We start from the raw sequence: 17,502 nt of genomic DNA on the forward strand, positions 1-17,502 counted from the left end.
TTTTGAATCAATATAACAGCCATGTTTTTGTTTTTTTTGTTTTTTTTTAACAAGATTTAATTCCAAAATTTGATTTTTCATTTCATTCATGCTGCATGTCAGCACTACCCTACTTAAAGGATTATTTCACTTGACCTCAAGGACACATCTGCTGATGCAACAACAACGCAGTGTGTCTGAATTAGGAATCCTTGACTTTTGCACAACATTTCACTGAATGTTGGCTTAAACTACAGCAACAAACTGTACTGAAAAGAAGTGCAACACTCACACAAAAGAGCTCAATTGATTTCTGTACTCTGTATTTTATTGTCTAATAAAAAACATGGGAGGTCTGTTAAAGATATCTTAACTCTAGTAAAACACTTCACCCCTAATAAGTGCACATAGTTTTCTTCAGATGTGTGCAGCTGTCACAGCTGGATAACGCTCACAGTGTGCAGCTGTGTTTACTGCTCAAGTGGAAATATGAAGACAAATTAATGTTATCTACACTTATCTACAGAATAAACCATGTTTGAAGCTCTGTGTCTTTGCTCTACTCATTATGCTGTTCAAAGGCAACACTACTGACATGACATGAACAACTGAGCTGTAAAACTAATTTGACATATTAAGAATAAAGATTGGTGACAGATGCACTTTGTAGCCTGTATTCTTTCACGCATAAGCAAACAAATTGATATGATTAGTATGTTTATAGCACCACATATTTGTACTTTCAGCAGTGAAATTCATGGCTGTGCTCAGAAACATACTCTCATAAGTCACTGTATACACTTTTTTTTTGCCAAAATAAGCATAATTAGTTATTGTAAATTACTTTTTTCAATAGGAGAAAACCTCATCTACTGTCAGAACATTGCCAAGATTTGTAATGTTTTCCAGCATTTTGAAGAAAAGTTTCCTTGGATGAGAATTATATTCTCATTATCGCCTCACTTTGATCTTTTGCCATCAAATCCTTTTGATTTTGAGAAGTTAAAATGAGCGCATTAATGTTAATGATATTAAAATAAATCATTGTTTCCCTTTTTCTTACATACTGCTTGTAGATATTACACAGCAGTAACCCTCTACAGCATCACATCTATTTAATAAATATCTCATCTGTGAACTATAGGAACAGAAGAACATGTGTTACAATACCTTTTGAGTCCGTCATTAAAAGTTTCCCCACGAAAATAAGCAGCATGATGGTGAGTCTGTGTGTCTCTGCCATGTCAGATGGCCTGCACTGAGTTGTTGATCCTATTTGGCATGGACGTGTGTGAATGAACACTGGTGTGCAGTGAACTGTGTCTGTGCAATTCCAATTTACATCCTTCCTAACACTAATGAAACACTGACTAATTAACCAGGCAGGTAAAAGTTTAACCAGCCTCATTGCCAATGCTCCGCCACATAGCATCCCCATGGAAATGTTTCACAAAAACACATGTAACACCAAATCTTAACTTTAAATAGTAAAAATGTTCATCACACAGGAAAAAGCTCAAAGATTTAAGAATTAAAGTTCCTCCACAAAATGATCATCTCTTCTATCTGAAAACAGGTGTTTAGTTATTAAGCTCCTGAGAGACTGAAGAGGAAACATTGAAAGAAAGTTGTGTTGGTTTATTTATAAATCATAAAAAATAATATGTGCTTTTACAGGACAGCACTGCTTTACTCAAAACTTACAAATACTTTCCATTTTCACATTGCACAGCTCTACGAAACCAACATTTTGTGGTACTGTGCAATTAAATATTCACGATTCTGGGAACCTGATGCACAATTTCCCAACAATTAATGTCTAATAAACTCAAGGTTTTCCATTGTTTTATATACGTGAACTAGTGGTCTGTCCATGTATTTATTCAATGCTGGCAGCAGGAAGACACTTTAACTCCATGTGATCCCGGCCTGGCATTACAGGGTATAGAAAAAGGATGGATGTGATGTCATTAACTGATTTAAATCCAGCTCAAAAACATTTGATAATACCAGAAAACATAGTTGTCACTCAGAAGTTACATAAAATTTGGAATAAATCTCTTTAGGATGATCCTGTAATTCTGATAACCACAATGTATGCAGCATATTTTTTTTTAAAGTACAATATACAGTATCTTAACATATTTTGAAAGATGATGACCTCTAGAGGGCACAGATGAGATATCACTCCAACATGTGAAATGGCCGACTGTCATCCAGCAGCTGTGGGGTCACATGTGCAAGTGAATCAAGGTCCACGTGCGTGATTCTTTAAGATGGCATTGCTCATGTCTGCCCGCAATCAACTTTAATCCTAGATTAAAAGGGCCACGTCACTAGAGTGGAGGCATGCTGCCCATGTTTTGATTTTATCATTGATTCTGCACAACTTTCTCTTTCTCTGCACCAGGTTTTCATTCCTTCCTTGATTAAATACAATATCAGTTAATGTGCTTGTTTCTATAAACCTATAGTGTTTCCCTAGCATTTCATGTTAACTTGCAAAAGACTTGAATTATTAGAATGTCTCTTTCCTCAGTAGTTTACTTTTCCATCATTCTCATTCATGACGTAGGATAATTTACTGTATGTCTATTGTGCTTATAAGACATGGATACACATAGACAATTAGCACATTTAATTAAATCCGTCATGTTGAATGTTTCACAGTATGCTGTATATCTACTGTACGTTAACTACTGGTGATATCAAAGTACAGCATGTAAATGTAGTAGTGTCTAAGCATTTGAAACAATTACAAGAAAGAAAGAAAAACAAATATTATGCCTTAGTGTTTGTTGCTTGAATGGTATAAATAACTAAAAGGGTGTAAAAACTGTATAAAGTTTTAAAAGTGACCTGATTATCAAAAAGTTTGCTGATATAAAATAATACATGATACAAAAAATCATAATTTTTGACAAGATATTGAGTTCAACTTTCAATTTATATCATATAAAGTAACTTCAGAGGGATCATTGTTGCTGTCCTTCAACTTTTGAAATTGTTAATAAGTAATTTTTTCAGAAATATTCTGGATATGAGATGGACCATGAGATGATGAAGTGACATGCTGTATGCAGTCTATGTGAGGGGATGAACATACTACAGCATACTACAGTATCTACACATACAAGGGATGGACAAAATGATTTTAAAAAATGCTACTTTCAAGAAGAAATTAATGTCCATAATTTGTTTCAGAAAGGAGTTGATTTTATGATATATTTTGTACCCTTATAGTGTATTTTGTTTTTAAACTAAACTGATTTTATAATGAGGTCTTCCTATTATTTTGTCCTCCCTCTGTCTTTTTCATAATGCAGTCCATCATGCTGTCTTTAAATGAGAATCACAAAGAGAGTGTGATATCCATCTTTTTTTAAAAAAAAAACATTATCTGAAACCTTTCATGTTTAAGCTCATAAACCGACTCAATGTTGTGATGTTGTTTTGCATTGGATCCTTAACTCACACACTAAAGCTGACTGTATTCTTAGCCTTTTTTTTCCCCTAATATTTGATATGGAAAAACAGCTCAAAGCCTCAGGTCAGGAATCACATCATCTGCCTCGAATGCTAACCACTCACGAGGCATATAAGTACGTTTATAGATGTGGCCCAAACATATGTTTACATCTGTCCCCTGTCGATGAGATCATTCATGTCACCCACCAACGCAGTGTGCAACTCATGGGGAAATCCTGCAAAAATCCTGCAATGTATAAAAGTAGGCTACAGGCTTTTTATTTTTATCTGTGCAGAATGATGATGAAACTGCTGGTTGTATTATCCCCTGTCCCCGCCCTCTGCTGCCTCTAGTTTGTAGGTTACTGAAAGATTTCGCCAACCACAGATAAGAAGATTAGGGAGGAATTAATGGTATTCCTTTGTCATTATAGAAAAAAATTGATATTTGGTTTTAAATCAGAGGGAGGGGACAGTGGAGAGTCGGGGCAACATGTTGTGTCAGAGGACGTAAGCAGAGTGATGACACAGTGTAAAGCAGACTCAGCCAGGGGAATGCCTGCGCACTGGAGCTAAGCACTGGATATCTTGACTGATGTTCACCATGTCACAGGAGATGAGAGTGCAGGATAACGCAGAAGTTGCTGGGCGTGTGTGTGGTGGGGCAGAATGAGTGCTGCTGGGACATGGACATGCCAGTAGAGGACAGGGACAGCTGTGCCATTCCCTGGGTGAGACGCTGACGCAGTGGGAGGAACGTTTGGGTTCCTCTCATCTTTCCAGCCCCAGCTTCACCATGAGAGTGGCCTTCCTGGCCTTCAGACTGATGTGCTTGGCCTGGTTGTGGCCTGTCACCCAGCTCAACAGCAGCAACCTCCCAAACAAGAGGAGACACAAGGAGCTATACCTCGGAGAGAACACCAAACAAAAGCATGGAGGGTGAGCCAAAGTGGGATTTCTAGTTCGACTCCTTGCTTTGTTGTAATTGTGGAGCTGCTTCTGTCAAAAATAGCCTTTTTTAACAGCCAGGCATCCACTTTTTGTGGCTTTGTGGGAGGCTTTTTTTTCTCTGTGGTGGTTCACAATGTCCTCACAAATATGGTTGCGTAAATAATCATGATGCTTTCCATTAATGTCATGGTGGATCAAGGTAAGAGCAGGTCATGGATAGGATCATATGAGGTGAGAGGTGACATTCAGGGACAAGTTTCAGGTGCTATAGTTCATGTAATTACTGATTTCTTCATTTGATTAGACTGACTTTCTGCTGTAGGTGTACAAGGAAAATGACATTGAGCTTTCTCAGTACTATGAGGATAATATAATGCTTAGTAATTTGGTACTGTTTGTTGCTTAATGAAATATGGGTTATTTACAACATTAAGAGAGCTAATTTTTGGTTTGCAGTAATCACTGTCTATGAAGACAGGTAGGTCTCTTGGTGCAAAACCAAGTGAGACAGATACAAGAGAAGCCCCACAATATCTGGGGACCCATATACAAGTGCATTAGATCAGTGTCAATACACTGTAAGTGAAAGAACTCTCATTTCCTTTAAACCAAGGCCTTTGCTTTTAATCAGAGTTCTAAAGTCCAATTAACCATCACTAATTCCCTCGACCAGATGTTAGTTCTATTCAGAGTGTGTATTTGTGTTAGAAAGTGAAAGATAAAGACAGAGTTTTTGTATCAGCTGTTATTTGTCTTCTTTGGTTCTCAGACGAGTGGATCTTAAATTAAAAAAGCTGGACAGCACCAAGTCCCTGCTAATCAAATCGGAGCAGCTGCTTCGGATCGAGGACCATGACTTTGCAATGCGGCCAGGCTTTGGAGGTAAGACACTCACCTCATCGATCTGTCTATCTATTTTTGTATATCTATCTTCTTTGTTCTTTTTATTTTTATTTTTAATAACCATGTGCTTGCCTGGCAGCTCACTAAGGTTAATGTAGGTTACTGTGCTGTCTTTGGAATTACGCGTCCCAAAAAAAACCTGAGTGACCTAGATTGTCGCTTGTGTGAGACAATGACTACAGACAGTAGTACAGAGAAAATAATCTGAACTGTGTACCTAAATCTGTGGGGGTGAAAAGATAAAACAAAAAGCCTGATGTTAGAGGATATTAAAAACTGTTATGAGACCTACATACCTTTTGTGATAATCTGCATTTGTAGAGTGTTTAATATAAATGTCCTTATCTGACACAAGAATATGTATATCAAATCTGTGTGTGACAAGCGCTATACGGCATACATTTGGTTTTAGTTTTTGCTATTATTCCAAGTAAATGGTGTGCAAGAATAATTAGGTAAATAGGCCATTCAAAGGACATCACCTTTCATTCATTTACAGGATCACTTTATACTCTTCTGAACTCAAAAAGTGTTGTACGAGGTTCTAATACTCTTGAAACATAAATTGTGAATGCAACAGATGCACAAAATAACATTCTTTTTTGAGTACAAACACCCAGGGAGTTGCAACCTTTACCTCCACTGAGTTACTGTAAGATTCATTGCATGACCAGTTTCTCAAAAACACAGCAAACATGCAAAATTGTACAAAAACCCTTACAAAAAACATCTGTACTGAACTGTTGTTGTATTGGAGAGGTATTTGACTAAAGTGGGTCTGTAACAATGTCTATGCAGTAATTTTTCAGCAACCAAGACAGTGGCAGGGATACAGCCAGTAGTAGTTCTCCCTGTAGTTGTAGCCTGTAACACCCAAGATTTTCCTCATTAGAAATATGACAATGTGCAATGTGTCTTATTTGTAACTACTATTTTTAGGGTGGGCTTTATCCTGTAAGCAGTTGGCTTACTCGGTTTAAACTTGACTTATAGGTGTGATTGTTGTGTTTGTGCTACTCATAATAATATCATAACAAGATCTACAAAATACCAGAAGAATTTCTGAAAAGCAATTTCATTCCTCTTCAGAAAGTGAAAAATACTGAAGTGTGTGAAGAGCACAGACTGATAAATATTATAAATCATGGGTCAAAGATACTGCTGCATATAATTACGAGCAGAATAGCCAACATCATTGATAGCGGGATTTCAAAATGCTAGCTGAGCTATAGAAAAGGAAAATAATACAGAGATGACATCTTTATACCTAGAACAATTGGAGAGAGGATGATACAAAAGAAAAAAAAAGTTTACATGATGTTCATAGACTATCAAGAGGCTTTCGATCGGGTAAACCATGAGCAACTAATTGAACTAATTGAAGGAATTTCGGCACATGAAGAAAGAATAACAGAAAATCTATATTGAACCAGAAAGCAGCTGTCATTACAGAAAATGGAGAAACAGAAGAAGTAGACATCTTAAGAGGTGTAAGAGAAGGATGTATTTTATCCCCAATTCTCTTTAATTTGTATATGGAAAGGATGATCGAAGAAGCACTACAAGAGAAGAGGGATACAGATAAATGGGTAGACCTTGACAAACATCAGGTATGCTGACGATACTGTTCTTCAAGCAGAAGATGAGTGGGAGCTCCAAGCAATGTTAGAAGTTGTAAATCAGGCTTGCAAGCGATACAGAATGGCATTGAACAGCGATAAGACCAAATCAATGATTATGGGAGAGGGTGAAATTGGCAAGTTCAAAATTATACTGGAACTGGAGTGCACAAACACAAATACCAGGGAAGTTTCAGCTACAGAGATGGAAGATGTCTGGAGGAAATTAAATGCAAAATTGGACAAGCAAAAAAGGCTTTCTTGGGTAATAAAGAACTTCTGAGAAGCTCGTATTTAAGGTGAACTGTAGTGCTTGCCCCACACTGTAAGAGACAGTCACCTCCTGTTGTGGCTATGTCAACTCCTATGTTGTTATGCATTATTATTGTAAACAATAAGATCTTAGAAAATCAAAGAAGTGTTAGTGGTTGGTTTAAGTGCTTTGTAAAATCAGTCCTTTGCACATTTATGAACTCTATAGGCACCTTTCTAGCACCAGAAGCATATCAACAAATACATCTGCTGCTGTAGTCGATAATTCTCTTGTGGATACTTTTTAATTTACTTCTGAAACATCATGTTTTGTTTGAAGTAATAGGGTCGGTGGATTTAAAGAGCTGACTCCAACCATTTTTGACACTCTGAAGACTCTTAACCAATGAAACAACAGAAGACATTTCTGATTCCTAAACTAAACAAAGTCAATGAATTGACTTTGTTTGAGTCGACTCTATGAGCTATCAGTCGTTACTGAATCATGAATGTAACTGCGGCTCAGCAAGCAATTGATCGGACTGTCTCGTACCGTTTTGCTCCTTGTGAGTTGTAGTTGACCTCTTCCTCAAGACTGCATGTACGTTCTTGTACTTTTGATCTTTTATCTAATGTATCAGATTTTTATCACTGCAGTTGCTACTGGTTTCTTTTGGAGAGATTCATGTCCAACAAAGAGTTGAAAGGTCCCCTGATATTGTCCCCCCCACCCCCCGATATAAAAAATGAACACGACTTCCAGAAGCCTATCTGCCTGATATAATCCCTCCCACTTCACCACTCTATTGTAATCGTAGACTCATGGTTTTGAGTGCTTACCTTCATTAGATAATGGCACTGAGAGAACGGGATGTTTATAGTGTGCATCATACGTTTCCAGCATTCTGCCATTGAACGATGACATGTGGACCATACTATACAGCATGGGATATTTATGTAACAGTACAATATGGTAGTTTGTAACATAACACTATAGCATTTCAATTTCTCAAGCAAAGATTTCAGTTTATGCATGCAGATTGCTACGCTATCATGTACTTGCAGTCCAAGTTGAGTGTCTTTGCTGGTTTTGTCATTACTGTGTCTGAAAAAGTCAACTGTCAGCTGTGCGTATCAATAACGGCCCTGGTTGTTTTTTTCTGGCTCTGGCCCCTTGTGTGCAGAGTTTTCATAGTTTCCCAGTGTGCGTTGGGGTTTACACCAGGTTGGTGCTAGACTGGATCAGCCAGAGGGACAATTTGCAAAAGTCTCGCAAGATTTGTGTTATATTTCTTCATTGTGCGCGTAATTCTAACCCTAACCTTGACCTTAACCTCAACCCTAGCCTTGACTTTACCTTAACCTTAACCCTAACCTTAACTGCACTTGCGAGAGTTTGTCCCTCCGGCTGATCCAACCTAGTAGTTACCTTTACACCAGGCCATGTGACCTAAAATGCCCACTGATTGGATCATTAGTGTTTGTGATCATTTGTCATAACTGTCATGTATTGGGTTAGATAGGTCACATGTCTAGTAGACAGAAAGCAGCAGGGAAGATCAGAAGGAGATAACCAGGAGGCTATAGTTGTACTATCCGTTGTACAAGTAAAAGCAAGTAAAAGCAGAAGCCCCATGTCATGATTCAATTCTGGATGCACCAATTACGTATCAAGATAGGCACACAACAATGGCGACAAAGACGTCGGACTTTTGAAAAAAAGTGCAGCTAAGTTATCTTGAGTTTCATTTAACACAGAAAAGTCAGGACCTCAGCCGTTCGCATATTGCACAGACCCAGCTACGCTAGGACTGAGAGGGGCACGTTTGAGTTATATCCAGATGGGAAAGGACTAATCATTAAAGATGATGTAACCGATGTTACAAAACAGAGGAGATGAGCTCTTCTTTTGCACATTGCTGGACCAGATGTTCAGGATATATTCTTGACTCCACGGAACACTGGAGCAGCAACGGACTATATGGCCGTGGTTGGCGCACTGAATACATACTTTGTTCCCCATGTCAATGCAGCATTTGCCTACCAGACATTTCACAAGTTGTTTCAGAAACAAGGTGAGACTGTGCAACAATTTTCTACATGTCTTAGACAGCGAAAGACTGTGATATTCGAGCAGGTACAGATAACCAGATAAGAAGTGCAATTCTGATTAAGTGTGTATCAGAATATGTGTGCAGAAAATTACTGGAAGAAGGGCATGGACTAACGCTAGCCCAGAGGAAGGGGAATGGACTAACACTCGCACATTGGAATTGGCCTCACAGTGTGAAAGAATTTAGGAACAGATGGCAGCTATGTCTCTGAATGGAGAAAATTGGGACACAGAAACTGTCCATCGTGTCGCACAAAAAGGAGGGAAGTACATGAAAGCAAGAGGAAAGATAAGGGATAAAGAAGAGGGCAAAACTGAGAAACAATGTTACAGATGTGGTTACACTGATCATATGAGAAAGGATCCCAAATGCCCTGCATGTGGACAGGCATGTCACGTGTGTAATGGAATAAAACATTTCTCAAAAATGTGCTGCACAAAAAGATTAAAGACACACAATGTGAACATTGTTGAGGTACAACAAAAAGAGTTTGCATTTATTGTAAAAGAGGATGAAATGTCAGACCTTTTGTGTGGGGGGAGTAGACTTAAAAATGTTGGTAGATTCAGATGCTACTATGTGTGGGACAAACTTAAGGCAGAAAAGATAGCTAGATAGAAGTGCTATTCATATGTGCCAAAGGAGAAGAGGAATTTGTACCCATATTCATCCAGTCAGTCACTGCCAGTCATGGAGGCATTAAAGTGTGAAATCAGAATTGGCAGCAGGATGGATCAGGCAATTCATTGTGATTAAAGGCAATGATGAACCACTCCTTGGGAAAAAGACAGCCATGAAGCTAGGAGTGCTAAAAATAGGTGAAAATGTCTCAGCTGTCACAGACATCAAATACACATTCCAACAGCAATACTCAAATGTGTTCAAGGGAGTGGAAAAGTTGAACACCAAGAAGATTTGACTATACATTGACCCAGTGGTGAAATGTGTGGCCCAGCCACTCAGACGCACACCATACAACCTCAAGGAGGCTGTGGAAAAAAAGATAAAAGAATTGATTGACATGGACATGGACATCATAGAACGTGTCGAGGGCCCCACCCCCTGGGTAAACCCAGTGGTTGTACTCCCAAAACCTGACAAAGTTATCTGGATGTGCCTAGATATGAGAAGGGCCAATGAGGCAATCATGAGGGAGCAGTACCCTATTCCTATTGTGGATGAAATACTCCAAGGCATGGATGGCTCCAGTATATTTAGCAAGCTAGATCTGAAATGGGGCTACCATCAATTAAAACTGACCACAGAGTCACAGGAGATAACTATATTTGCAGTATGCATGAGGGAATAAAGGTACAAGAGACTGATATTCAGTGTGTCGTCAGCCAGTGAGTAATACCAGAATGAGATAGCCAATGCATTAGTTGGCATTGAAGGTGTAGAGAACATCTCAGATGATGTGATAGCACATGCACTAGAGCTGTGACAACAACCGCAATATTGTCATGTGATGCCTAACACAGGGTTGAGCTCATTACCAGCATCACTGCAGTTTTAGATACGTTGGAGAATCTCGTTGCCTTGGCTTGCTCCGGGCAATAGGCTGCAAGACCTTGGCATTGCCCCACAAGAATGACTGCCCAGGGGGAAGCTAAAAGTGGTACCTGAGGAAGCGGAAGCGCTGCAAGCAAGCTGGTATCCAAGCTAGGCCAAAGGCTAACCCCAGTCGACGAGCTCTCCAATCAATCACATCAGAATGTGGACTAACACTGAATCCAGCGAAGTGCCAGTTCAACATGGACAGATTGGTATTCATGGGGATACTTCTGTCACAGAAAGGTATCGGACCAACAGAAGAGAGAGTGAGAGCTGTAATAGTAGCCAGAGAACGCTACAGAGGTGAGAAGCTTCCTGGGACTTGTTGATTACAGTAGTAGATTCATATCACACGACCAACAAGGAGAGATGGTAGCTGTGTGCTACATGAGCCGCAGCCTGACACACTCTGAGCGGAGATACTCTCAGACAGAGCATAAAGCCTTAGCTCTGGTGTGGGCTTGTGAGAGGCTACAGCCATATGTGTATGGCAGGAGGTTTGATCTAGTTACAAACAATTAGCCATTGGAAGTTATATACAGTTCTGACAGTACAACTACAGAGAAATACAGTGACAGTCTTGAGTCAGTCTTCAGCAGACATGGTTTACCCCTGTCACCTGCAAATCAGTCAATGGACCATGGTTCAAATCTGACTTCAGGGAACACTGTGAAACTAATGGATTCAAACACATGAAGACAACACCAAAGTGGGCTCAAGCAAATGGAGAAGTTGACCGCCAAAATTCATCACTGATGAAGAGAATAAAGATTGCTCAAGCAGAAAGACTAGATTGGAAATGTGAACTGAGAAAGTATATGACTGTGTACTGGAGCATAGAACATGCCACCACAGGAAATAGCCATGCCGAACTGCTCTTTAATCGAAAAATACGGGGAAAGTTACCAGACATCCATGAATCATACAGAACATATATAAAGATAAAAATGCAGAGCAAAAAGGAAAGGCAAAATTATATGCTGATGAGTGAAGGGGAGCTTAGTACTCAAAGATGGATATTGGAGATGCAGTACTCACACAGCAGGACAAGGTGGACAAGTTCAGCACATCTCAATGCAACACCACACAAAGTTGTGAGTAAAACAAGAAATCAAGTTGTGGTTGAATCTCCAACAGGAGCACGCTATCGGAGGAACACCACACATATGAAAAGATATGAGACAAACAGGCCTAAGGAAATACAGAGTACACTGGACAGTGTACTTGATGCAGACACACACGCACAGACTAATATCACTCAGACACCTCACCAGGAAACTCAGATATCAGACATGCCAATGGCCAGACTTCAGAGAATAGTTCAGTGAAATAGTTCTCTATTGTTGAAAAGACACAAGTTGTAAGATGGTTGTTAAGCTAAGGAAAACAGCTGCTATTCTGTAGAAAGTAAAACAATAAGATAATACCCACTTACGCAAGCTACAGTGCAGAGTTTGTTTAAGAAAAGGAGGGATTTCATGTATTGGGTTAGACAGGTCACATGTCTAGTAGACAGGAAGGGGCGGGGAAGAACAGAGGGAGATAGCCAGAAAGCATGTAGTTGTACTATTTGTTGTTTGGACAATAAAGCAAGTAAAAGCAGAAATTCATATCATGATTCAATTCCAGATGCGCTATCTAATTAAGTATTAAGATAGGCACACAACATTAACCTCTGCGATGAACTTCTAACCTGTGTGGTGTTTCCCTGCTCAATGGATGCTGGGATGTAGGTTGTTAAAGTGAGCCAGAGTTATCCCCTCAGGTCAGATTTTACAAATACTATAAAATCAGCTTTGGATCTGTTGCCTGTCTGAAACAGTTTAATTTTGAAAGGATTTGTTTTGCTGTTTCTACAGCTGTTCCCTAATGTTTGCATATCCACAAATGTTATTGAATCAAATGGTCTCATCAGGTGATCTGGTTGCAGGTTTTAACAGCTATACCAGTCATTTTCTTCCATACATTTTTTGTAGTTTTCTCTGTCTTGTATTTTTAGATTGCCCAGCCAAGTATTTCATAACGGTTTTGTTACTTATAACTCATCCAGAAAATGAAAAGCAGATTATATCTCTCAAAACCCTTCCAAGAATTTTGTGGTATTCTATCTTTGCATCCTGGGTGAGCGGCAGGTGCCAGGGTCATCACTTTAATCTAACCTTTTGTCTTTGTCATCTCTAAGATGTGGCTTATGTCTTAATTTATAGCTCAGCAGTGGGATTTACACATAATCTTTGGCAGATGTAGAGACAGATGATTCATGGAGGATGTTATCCAACTGTTGCTTAAAGCCGATCCATTACAACATTTGCCTTTTTTGCAGGTTCAGCCCTTCCTGTCGGCATTGACGTCCAGGTAGAGAGCATTGACAGCATAAGTGAAGTAAACATGGTATGTACCTCTTGGATTATTACTCATGCCACTATGCAGTGTTTCATTTTCTCTGTTGGGACATCAGCACTGGTGGGTTTTCTTGTGTGTGCTGCTTTTTTCAGGACTTCACCATGACTTTGTACCTGAGGCATTACTGGCAGGACGATCGCCTGGCCTTCCCCTCCAGCAACAACAAGAGTCGTACCTTCGATGCACGTTTAGTGAAGAAGATTTGGGTCCCTGACGTGTTCTTTGTCCACTCTAAGCGCTCCTTTATCCATGACACAACCATGGAGAACATCATGCTGAGGGTTTATCCTGACGGCAATATACTCTACAGTGTCAGGTAAAAAAAAACATGTTTCTTCTGAGTTACTCAGAAAGAGATCAGCATCAAAACAGGACTGATTATATAAAGTAAGATAATTTCAGTCGGTTGCTTTAAAGACATAGTTTTGTTTGCATTATATGTGATTTGTTAAAATGTCATGTCACAAGAGTCAAAGTTAAAGTCATGTGAAGTCAGCGTATTTACTCAACAATATTAGTCATACATCATCTAGCTTAAGTTTGCTGACATTTGCCACCATAAGCTACTGGTCATACCAGACCATGTAAGGCTGTATGATAAAGTCTATTATATATTTGTAAGAGGAAGAATGTGTTATTTTTTTCTTTCAAATGTTACATGGTATCACTTTAACCTTTAACATGTGAATATAAATCTAATTCAATGGGTCGTGATTTAAATATTATCAGAATGTTTTCTTTTTGAAAAAGATATCAGTCAAGATATAAAATCCATGACTCAGAATCAACTGGACTATTACTGCAGGGTTTAGTGAGCAGAGCCTGAAAACAGTGACGGAATACAGTATAAGGAGGTGACCTATATGCTTTCAGACTACATTCATCATATCCATTTCAGCCACAGATGTCGACAATATGGCGTCATCCCTAACAGCTTGCTGCAGCCATAGGAGATTCTGCACAGAAGCATTTAGTGAATGTAAACATCAGTTCACGTCACCACCAACATCTTAACTGTGAAAAAGCAGTGCAGTAGTTTTGTTTTATACCCTGTTTGACATCTTACTAGCTTGTTGACTGTTGTTAATCTATATAGCCATGCTCTGAAAGCCACCCATGAATGCAAATATAACATTTACTGTGAACACAGTTGCTGATGCTGGATGATTGCTTGATTTATGTGGCTGTTTCTTTAACTGTAAGCTGTGTTTCAGGATCACTGTGACGGCACTTTGCTCGATGGACTTCAGTAGTTTCCCTCTGGATACACAGAATTGCTCTCTGGAGCTTGAGAGCTGTGAGTATCAAACTACAGTTGGGAAATCACTGCTTGATAGAATATCCAGTGCAGTTTTTCAGACAAATCATACTTAACATCATGTCCTTGCTTGACACATTTTGTTATTTGTAATTTAAAGTCACAGAAACACACGCTGTAATTCGGCGCATTACCATAGTTAATAACACACTGTAACCATCACCATCTTCTTTTTGCATAGAGTAAGGAAGTCATAATCCTAAATCAGTCTGTCTTCCTGATACAGGATTTACTGGGGATTAGTTTTTCATTCTATTCTGCTCTGAACTTGAAGTTGGTCATATTTATCTAACTGATAGAGTCTAGATTACTTTCTGTGCAGAGTTTGGGGATCTTTTTGTGTTTCTGGCCTGCTTCTCTCTCTATCCTCTCTCTGTTTCTCTGCCTCATATTATTGCATGAATAAAGCATAGATCTTGATCTCAGAGGATAGCAGGGAGTCCCATTTCTGTGCACTCTCTCCTCTCCTCTGAGAAAATCATCCATGACTCTTCTAAAAGAGGCAACATCACCCTACTCCCCCCCTTTTTTCCTCTCTTTGAAGATGCTTACAATGAGAACGACCTCATGCTCTACTGGAAGAACGGGAACGATTCATTAAGGACTGATGAGATCGTGCTCTCACAGTTTTTTATTGAAGACTTCCAGCCTTCCTTTGGGCTTGCCTTCTACAGCAGTACTGGTATGTGAGGTTGGAGTCTTGGGGCTCTCTGAGCTGTTCCCGCTTTGGGAACAACCAGAGAGCTCCTGATTTTATCAAAACACTCATGCCACAATAAATAAACTACAGCATTTCAGAAAGGGAAAGTTTGAGATTCTTATACCTATATACAGTATTATGTTTCCCCCATGGTGACACCAACTGGAAACGCTGAGATTGTGCTGATGACTAGTTAAAGGGGACGTTACATGCACATTTCCAGATCTATATCTATATTCTGGGGCTCTACTATAATATCTTTGCATGAGTTACAGTTCAAAAGCTCCTAATTTATGTTCTACTGGCTCTTAAGCAGCCCCTCAGTTCAGCCGCTATCTGAAACTAGTCTCAGAACCCATCAGCTATCGTCACACAATGATTTAGCCTCTGGGAACAACGGCCAATATTTTGGGGGGTCTGGTTCAGCCAGCAGATATCCAGATAACGGATATGGGATGGATATGAGATGCGAGAATGGAGTTGGAGTTGAGAGATGACATCTACAACTGGATTATTTCACAAGTAGCCAGTTTACACTCAGTTAACAGTTTAAAACCAAACAGGTCCAGACAACATTTTGGCCAATGCTTTCCGCCTCTTTCGCTCCCCACATGGACTGTTTACCTGCATGCAACCAAAGCTTGTTCTTGTATAACTGAGTGCTTTTGATCCCAAAATTGTGTCTATTGCCTACAGATTCTGCATTCATATACAGATATCTGTTTATAGAGATTAGTATGAAACAAGCCGTTTTAGCTCTGTTGTCTTTAAGGCCCCCCTCAATGAGCCTACTCTGTTTAGCTCTAGGATGCTGCCCCTCACCAGACATCCAGCGGCTCCAGAAGCTATGAAAAACAGTAGCAGTAGAATTTCACTTCTATTTCTTGTTCTTCAAAATGGAAACTCAAATACATCCATACATGTTCAAACCCAAATCTGATCTGAAACATGTGAGTGGACAACACCAAATACCCATGAAACAAACTTAGCAACAACCTTAGCAACGAGGCTATGGAACGAAAAGCCGTTTGTGAGCATGCACAAACAATCTGATGTCAGTTTGATGGGGAAGTAGGGGTAACATTGCAAATAAAGTGTTCAGAGCAGGCTGAAGCCTGGGCTTTTGACTTGCAAGGAGCATTTTTACATATGTTCACCTCAAGTTTTGGAACTTTGACCATGTTTAACATTGATGTCCGACATCATAATTGTATAAAAATAACAGAAAATTACAAAAAGCATGATATATCCCCTTTAAGTCTCATCTCAGATTCATGTGCAACAATGAGCCTGTACATGTCTAAATGTAGCCTAAGGGTTGTGCTATAAGGTAACCTTCTTTTCAGAGCTTTACCTCAGTGTGCAGTGGATCTGTATGTATGTGATGTGCACAATAACTAATAAGAAACTTATCAATATATAGGTTTAAAAATCCTGAACTTTCCCTTTAAATAATTTTCATTCATTCACCAAGATGTGAAGACAGATCAGATGAAAAGAGAGAGATGTGTGTGTGTCAAAACAAAGCAGGCACAGATTGTTTGTGTCTGTGTTCTGTATTATAAAAAATAATACAATCATTAAATATAATAAAATCATTTAAATTACATTTCAATCTCTTTATTAAATGTTATTCCTTGTGAATATTGTAAAATATTAAAACAACAAATTAATGAGAAACTAAAATAAGTTAATGAAAAGACTAAAGTTGTATGAGAGACTGCTAAACCCACTTTTGGAAACCCTGCTTGCTTCTACTGTCACATTTTCAGTGTGAGAATGGAAGACAGAATGTAGGTCTCTTGTGGGGACCTATCCTCTCTAAGGTTGTTTTTAACTTCAGCTCAAGACAGATCTGCCCCAGAAAATAACAACTTTCTCACCTGAGTTTTGAGTGCAGGTCCATCCTGTAACTTTGACAATCCCATGCAAGTGCTTTTATTTATTTATTTACAAAATTTCCCAGAGTGACTGTCTTGTTTTCTGCTGCCACTTCCTGTTATTACACCCTGCCTGCCCTGCCTCCACAATCTATCTATCTCTGTTTCAGGTTGGTACAATCGGCTCTACATAAACTTCATTCTCAGGAGGCATATCTTCTTCTTCATGCTTCAGACGTACTTTCCTACAATGCTGATGGTGATGCTGTCCTGGGTGTCCTTTTGGATAGACAGGAGGGCCGTACCTGCTCGTGTCTCTCTGGGTACTGAGATAACGTGTCGACATGGCCATTGATACATA

General features: G+C 39.2%; 1 protein-coding gene across 1 annotated transcript in view; it reads left to right on the top strand.

The window, feature by feature from the left end:
• gabrr3a (gamma-aminobutyric acid type A receptor subunit rho3a) overlaps nt 1-17,502 on the top strand; it is a 19,478-nt gene continuing 1,976 nt past the window's right edge. Inside the window, exons 1-7 of the mRNA XM_067608013.1 lie at nt 1-4,386; nt 5,168-5,280; nt 13,164-13,231; nt 13,336-13,559; nt 14,458-14,540; nt 15,106-15,243; nt 17,312-17,464. Coding sequence (XP_067464114.1) covers nt 4,244-4,386; nt 5,168-5,280; nt 13,164-13,231; nt 13,336-13,559; nt 14,458-14,540; nt 15,106-15,243; nt 17,312-17,464 — 922 coding nt within the window. The 5' untranslated portion in view covers nt 1-4,243. The remainder of the gene's footprint in view (nt 4,387-5,167; nt 5,281-13,163; nt 13,232-13,335; nt 13,560-14,457; nt 14,541-15,105; nt 15,244-17,311; nt 17,465-17,502) is intronic.

This window comes from Thunnus thynnus, chromosome 13 (genome assembly GCF_963924715.1).
Source record: "Thunnus thynnus chromosome 13, fThuThy2.1, whole genome shotgun sequence".
NCBI lineage: Eukaryota > Metazoa > Chordata > Actinopteri > Scombriformes > Scombridae > Thunnus > Thunnus thynnus.